Source organism: Gossypium raimondii, chromosome 1 (genome assembly GCF_025698545.1).
Source record: "Gossypium raimondii isolate GPD5lz chromosome 1, ASM2569854v1, whole genome shotgun sequence".
Classification (NCBI taxonomy): Eukaryota; Viridiplantae; Streptophyta; class Magnoliopsida; order Malvales; family Malvaceae; genus Gossypium; species Gossypium raimondii.
Genome location: NC_068565.1, coordinates 44952887 through 44960705, shown reverse-complemented (window position 1 = coordinate 44960705; position 7819 = coordinate 44952887). Strand labels below are relative to the sequence as shown.

Below are 7819 nucleotides of genomic sequence, written 5' to 3'. Positions count from 1 at the left end.
TTCAAAAAGGAATAATAAAAAGTTGTTCGTTGCAAATCGTTCTAATAAATCATCAATAGTTGATAAAGACTGCTTTTCTATCTACACAATGGATAAAAAGAAGTTTTTTTGATCCTCTTGGCTTTTCTCAACAATTGCATTTTTCGCGAGCTCTTTAAGATGTTGGAAGAGGAGTTTGGAATGCCAAGTGGTCCAGTGGTTATAATTACATTGTCTTCATTGTGAAAAGAGGATTAGCTAAGGATTTGAAACCCTGGGCTATGTGCCTTTGAAACCCTAGGCTAGTTTGAATCTCACATGACCAAAACCCTTTTACACGGCCTGTCGCATGACCATATCTCTCCTGTAGCTTAATGTTGTAAATTCCACACGACCATAGTCTGTTACACGGCCTAGCCATACGGTCGTGTAACTCCCAAACGACCTTGCCACATGACCGCGTGTCCCTTACTTTACAAAATTGCCCAAAAATTATGAAATGTTCAATTTAGTCCCTGCTTGATCCCTAAATTATTCTAGAGGTTTTTTTTTTTGCACTTAATTGATCCTTGAATTAGTGCTTATACGGAAATATATGATTTATATGCCTGAATTGCTACTGTTATAATGTGTTTATTGATATTGATAAATTGAATCATTACAATGCTATGAGTAAACATGTGATATTAATCATGCCTACTGTTAAAGTGATATTGATAAATTGAATTGTTACGATGCTATGAGTAAACATGTGATATTAATCATGCCTACTGTTAAAGTGATATTGATAAATTTTGAGTGTTAATAATGTTATCGCCCCACTGAATACATGATAAACATGTTTATTGCTAGTGTTGAACGGAATAAGTGTTAAGCATGCCTACGAATTTTTGCATTATTATAAAGTATGTCATATTGCATTGCATGGGGCCAAATGATTTGTATGGAGGAAGAGTAGCAATTTAATAATCTGCAAACAACTGGTGGCTTGTCCACAAACTAAGTGACAGTTTGTTTAATCTGCAAATGTGTTGTGCACCCGCAACAAGTGGCGGTAACTGCAAATATGTGGTTCGATCTCGAACCAAGTGGCAGCTTGTCTGCAAATGTTTTTATCTAAAAATACTAGTGGTTTATCCAAAATTTTTACAAACCTAGCGGTAGCTTTTATCTGTAATTACATTGTGTATCAACAGCAAGTGGCAGTTTATCTGCAAATCAGCGGTGGTTCAACCAAAATCTGGAGTGATATGGTAGATGAGTTCTGGGGAACTCATAAGTGAGGTGTGTAGCAGAGTTGGGTAGGACCTTTTCCGATAAATTGAAATTGCATTACCATTCATTACCATGTGCATACAAAAACTGTGATTTCTGAGATAGTGTAGTGAAGTGATTATACAAAAAATTGTTATTCTGAAGTGTTTTATGATTGTGATTATTCTCAGAATTCTTAACTCATATGCTTTGCCTACTGTTTTGTACCGATTTCTTGTAATTGAACTCACATTGAGCGTCAGAGCTCACTCCTCTTTTAATCTTTATCCTTACAGATAACCCACCAGGTTAGGACGATGACGCAACATTCGAAGGGACTCGACTCAGTTTTAGTTAATAAAATACTTTAGTTTTATTATTTGATATTTTAATTATTCAAGAAATTTTATCATTTTATTTTGAATTGTGGCATAGGACATAAGTTTTGGATTTTATTTTATAGCTTGCATGACATTTAATTCGATCTTAGGACATCAATTGTGAATATTAATTAATTATGCATGAACCCCAGTTTTCATTAAAAACATAAATAGATATCACTTTTCCGTTGCTAAGTTATAATTAAAATTTTGAGGAATACATAAATTGGTAGTTAATCAAGTTTTCGAAAAGGAGTCACCATTACATAGGTTAGCTAATCTAAACCGATTTTGATAACTCGTAAGTTTTCTAAAAACAGACTAAGTTTTCCTCTAAATTAAACAAATGTTTCAAAATGACCATTTTCAAAACTCCGATAGCTTACTGAGCCATTTTGATAGATAATATAATCTTCCAAATTCGGTTTTAATGTCTAGACTGGGTTGAGAAAGTTACATTGATATTATTTAGGTAAATCTAAAGAAATTGGAAACTAAATTATTTATCAAGATATCTTTCCTTTTCTGCAATTTGATCCTACTTTATTTGGCTCCTACCTATCGCTAGTTTGGATTATAAAATGACAAATCTAATAGCTTTGAGATTGTATTGATCCTACATTAACAAATCTGCTCCATCTTAGTGTTTCTAGAATTTTCACTTAAATTTCAAATTTCCTATTAAATTTTTTAGTTTTGAATTTTAACATTTATAATCCTTTCTTGATTTTCAAATTACTCACAGAGAAGGAAGAAATTAAGACATGAATAAATTACAAATGTCAGCTATCCTTATTGTTGTCATCCTCTTTGCTATTGGTAAAATATGCATCCTTACATTTTATCCCTTTTTGTAATTTTCCCAACAAATATTTATTATTGTATATATATTTGTAAATTTCAGGAAATGAGATAATGGCCCAAGATGGTGAAGGAAAGCTATGCGCCATTCCCTTTAACCTTCCAAATTGTACAGATTGGGTGTGCAAGACGGCATGTGCCAATAAATTTCCACCCAATGGGTATGGAATGTGTCAAGCTGGCTCCACGTGTCTTTGCTTTCATCCTTGCTTCTAGATTTTGTATGCTTGGTTTGAATTTGGTGGAATTTAAATAAAAGAATTTTAATTTTTTTATTATAAAAATATGCAAATGTCCATATTATACAATAATAAACTTTTTAAATCAAGCTCTATTGAATTTTAGACAAACAAATTTTTTTTACTAAAAAATTATCAATCGTCACAAATTTATTAATGCTTATCGTAGCGTCGATCAAGTGTGTCGATAGAATGTTTGCGGTCCTTCATCATTGCCTCTAATAACCAAAATCATGTAGTCTTCAACAGCTCGAGCGGGGAAGGACCATTGTGTTTCCATCTTACTGTCCTACTACACTAATGGCGGCCACAAGACTATCGTCATATTGGGTAGTACAATATGTTAATTATCTAAAATCAATCGAGTTTGAAACATTCTCTAATACTTAAATAGTTATTTCGATCACACTAATTAAATCGAAAGTCTTTTATTTAAGTTGGATACTTATTAATAAGGTAAAACAACAAAAATTATAAGCAAGGATGAAAGCAAAGACAATTGGAACCACCTTGACATACTCCATTTCCTTTGGGCGAAAATTTGTTGGCACATCCCCTCTTGCATACATCATCTCTACAATTTGGAAGCATAAATGGAACTCCACATACTCTTACTTCAGAATCTTGGGCCATTATCTCATTTCCTGAAATTTACAGACACACACACACATATATATTATACTTTAAAACTTGAATTTCTTGACAAAACCACAATAATAGATAAAATGCAATGGTGTATATTTTACCAACAACAAAGAGGATCACAACAATAATAATGGCTGACATTTCTAAACTTTTCATGCCTTAATTTCTTTCTCCTGTGCAAATAAATTGAGGTGAATTTATTCTATTCAATAAAAGGAATCACAATTATAAATAAAAATAAAATTATGAATCGCTAAATACCACCTCTTAACAGTCCAATGTTTATACGATTTGAAATTCATTTTATAGCCTAAACCGGAGTAGGTAATGGTTAGATAAAGTAGGATCAAAATAAGCTTATTTTTTGCAACGTGATAAAGATTGTTTTGATCTAATTTTATCCGGCCTTTACCCATCCTCGATTTATTTAGGATATAAAATGACAAATCGAATGACTTTAGATTGAGATTGTATGACCATTATATTTATTCTCATCCTTACTTATAAATTTTGTTCCATAAATAACTTATTGATCTGAATTAATAAACATAAGTTGAATTAAGTTCAACTTAAATAAAAAAATTAATTTTGATTATAATTATAATTATAAAAATCAAAAAATCGAAAGTTCCAACCTAGAATAATTATAATTATATGAAAAAGCAAAAAGCGTGGAGTGTAACAGCGGCGTGGGGGGCCATTGCCAAGCAATGCTGAGGCAGAATTTAGGAGACAACTAGACATGATGGGCACGGGGCACGACTCCGAGTCCGACTCACCGCCCACCCTAACACTTTAGCCGCCCTGCTGACGTGGCATCGACACCGCACTAGTCATTTTGTCATAGGAGGTCCACATCATCATTATCAGACTAGAATCTAATGAGACCCCACGTGGATGGAAAATTTTTCCTTTTACATATTTCTTTTTGAGCAAATTTCTTTCCTTTTCCTTTGCTTTCCACGAGGAAGATGAATCAGATTTTGTTTCAATTTTACAAAAAAGGCTATTTAGCATTTAATTTAAAATAAATGAAAAAAATTAAAATTCATTAACTTTACTGATAAATAATAGGGCTAAAATATTTTTTTTTTGGTAAAATTAGAGGGTAAATAATCTATTATGACTTTATTCTACTTTATTACCAGCAGCGAAACAGAGGTAAACTGATTTGGGTTGAATTCCATTTGCATTTCATTCTCATTTCTGCTATATATATATATATAATATAAAAAGCCGCATTTTACATTTCCCTTCTTCCCTACCTTTCAGTTTCAGCTTCTCTGTCAACAACTTGCCGTTGTTTTTTATTTTCTTGCTTAAACAAGGTATGCTTTTTATTCCTTTAATGGCTTGTCTATGTCTTAACTATTTCTGGATACCTAATCATATGCCATTTTTTTTTGTTATTACTTATTTATTTCTGGATACCTAATCATATGCCATTTTTTTTTGTTATTACTTATTTCGGTTTTATGATTTAGATCTGCCTAAAGTTTGGATTACTTAATCTGCTAGGTTTTCTTGTTACAGTTTTTTGCTTCCAGAATATGAAATTTATTTTGATTTCTTCATGCCTCAAGTTGACATTTATTTCCAATTCATCTAGATCTTGGTGGAGTATGGATTGATGTTTACTTTAGAACATCGGATTCTTTGAATCTGGTGGATACTCATTAGTGGATTATGTGTAATATGTTTGTAATTCTTTTGTTGGTTCGATTTTATGCCTTTTTTTAATGATTAATATTATCGGAAATTGTGTTCTTGTATGGTTGGTACGAATTTTATTGGAGCTTTATGATTTTAGGAATTTACCTGCCACGCAGAGTAAAACCTGTGAACAATTGGAACAGAATATAAAATGCAGATGACATACATACAACAGTTCCCCTCTCTTTGCTGTCCTCAAGAACCAAAGTTATAATAACATGGAAGGAGTTAAACCGCTCTAGTAAATTACCTATTTGGTGTGATACAGTTAACAGTACAACAAATTCTTCTAGACTTCAAAAGTAATTTTTATAGTGGGTTAATCTTGAGAATTGTCAAATAAAAAATGAAATATATATTCTTCTTACAGTAATCCCTTTTTTCTTATACAGGTTAACAAGAGATGGCGGATGAGGATATTCAACCTCTTGTGTGTGACAATGGAACTGGAATGGTCAAGGTTAGTAAGTTATCTTTTTTGATGTTTATGTGTTTGATTTACATTCTTAGCATGAATTTGCATTCCAAGTTCTTTACCAAGACAATTTTAATAATGACGATTTTGGAGTAATTCTACGTAGGTCATGTATTGTACTGGCTTGGTTTTACCTTTTGGTGCTATAGAATTTTGCATTGGCTTGTGTTTTATTAATTATATGCCTGCTTTATTCTTGTATTTGCAGGCTGGTTTTGCTGGTGATGATGCCCCTAGGGCAGTCTTCCCTAGTATTGTTGGTCGCCCACGCCACACAGGTGTCATGGTTGGGATGGGTCAAAAGGATGCTTATGTAGGTGATGAAGCCCAGTCAAAGAGAGGTATCCTCACTTTAAAGTACCCTATCGAACATGGCATTGTCAGCAATTGGGATGACATGGAGAAGATTTGGCACCATACTTTCTACAATGAGCTTCGTGTTGCCCCTGAAGAGCATCCAGTGCTTCTTACAGAAGCACCACTCAACCCTAAGGCGAATAGGGAGAAGATGACCCAGATTATGTTTGAAACATTCAATTCTCCTGCTATGTATGTTGCTATTCAGGCAGTTCTTTCACTTTATGCCAGTGGTCGAACAACAGGTATCTATTTATAGCTTGGAAGCTGATTTTGATTGTATTAGAGTCGGCGAGTCTGAAATAACTTTAGCTGTACAGTCGCTAGGCATTGCTCTATTGATTCTATTTGGTATACAATATTGCAAACTGGAAATTAGCATGAAGATTTTGTTTTGTTTGTTTTCCTTTCATCTAGTGTTAACTTTATGCTCATATACTTGTATAGGTATTGTCTTGGACTCTGGTGATGGTGTGAGCCATACTGTGCCAATTTATGAAGGCTATGCCCTCCCCCATGCTATTCTTCGTTTGGACCTTGCTGGACGTGATCTTACAGATTCCTTGATGAAGATCTTGACTGAGAGAGGGTACTCTTTCACAACAACTGCAGAGCGAGAAATTGTTCGTGATATGAAAGAAAAACTTGCTTACGTTGCTCTTGATTTTGAGCAAGAATTGGAGACTGCCAAGAGTAGCTCTGCCATCGAAAAGAGTTATGAATTGCCTGATGGGCAAGTGATCACAATTGGAGCGGAGAGGTTCCGTTGTCCAGAAGTACTCTTCCAGCCATCTCTGATCGGAATGGAAGCTGCTGGAATCCATGAAACTACTTACAACTCCATCATGAAGTGTGATGTTGATATTAGGAAGGATCTTTACGGAAACATTGTGCTTAGTGGTGGATCGACCATGTTCCCTGGCATTGCTGATAGGATGAGCAAGGAAATCACTGCACTTGCCCCTAGCAGCATGAAGATCAAGGTGGTTGCACCTCCCGAGAGAAAATACAGCGTCTGGATTGGAGGATCCATTTTAGCATCTCTTAGCACCTTCCAGCAGGTAACTTTTGTGCTTGTAATTTTCCTAGGATGTTTACGGGGATTGAATGTTATTGTTGACTGTCATTCCTTACGTCTATATTTCTGTGCCCCAGATGTGGATTTCCAAGGGCGAGTATGATGAATCAGGCCCAGCTATCGTTCACCGGAAGTGCTTCTAATTTGAATGTATCGGAAGCCTACATTTTTCAGTCATCTGTCTGTGTGAGTTCAGTTTGTTGGACATCTGAAGCTTTGGTTTTTATCAATGGAGGAAAGTTTATGGTATATACAGTCTGTCTCTCATTAGATTTCAGGTTTTAGATTCCAAAAGTACTTTTGGCATGGAGTGGCTTGAATGGATTTCGAACTTGAGAGTTGCTTTGGTCTTTTTTATTTTTGTAGTAGGGCCAAGAATTTTCATTTCTGGATGCATTTTGTTAAAGACCATCTACCCCTTAAACAATGGTTTCCTTTTGGAGTGTTGGCAAATTTATGAGAACTAGAATTTTCTAATCATAATCATGATCGCCAGCAGCAATACAAATCTATCATTGCCAGCCGATAAAATATTTCGGCACCATGTGGGCCGAAACAGAACAAAACAAAATCCCTATTTAACCACAAATCAATCTCATCATTTCCTATTTCCTATTTCCTGAACAAATATGGGCGGTTGTCTTTCCATATTTCTTTATTTTTCAAAAAAACACCTTTTCTATTTAATTTTAATAGATTTTCATTAAAATTGAATTTATTGCATTTTAATATATTTAATAGAATAACAAGGTACATATTTACAATATTAACTTTTTGCATACATTAATTTACTTAAATTTAAATCGAATAAATTTAATGGATAATATATTTCATATTA

General features: G+C 34.0%; 1 protein-coding gene across 2 annotated transcripts; it reads left to right on the top strand.

The window, feature by feature from the left end:
* The first annotated feature begins 4551 nt into the window (after positions 1-4551).
* Positions 4552-7464, top strand: LOC105786004 (actin-100). 2 transcript variants are annotated; one of them, XM_012612228.2, is made up of 5 exons: positions 4552-4686; positions 5464-5531; positions 5755-6148; positions 6351-6964; positions 7059-7464. In XM_012612228.2, the coding sequence occupies exons 2-5, from the start codon at positions 5475-5477 to the stop codon at positions 7122-7124; spliced, it is 1131 nt and encodes a 376-aa protein (XP_012467682.1). In that variant the 5' UTR covers positions 4552-4686; positions 5464-5474; the 3' UTR covers positions 7125-7464. The 2 variants fall into 2 exon arrangements, with proteins under 2 accessions (XP_012467682.1, XP_012467685.1); XM_012612231.2 differs by lacking the exon at positions 4552-4686 and adding an exon at positions 4866-5373.
* Positions 7465-7819: the final 355 nt, after the last annotated feature.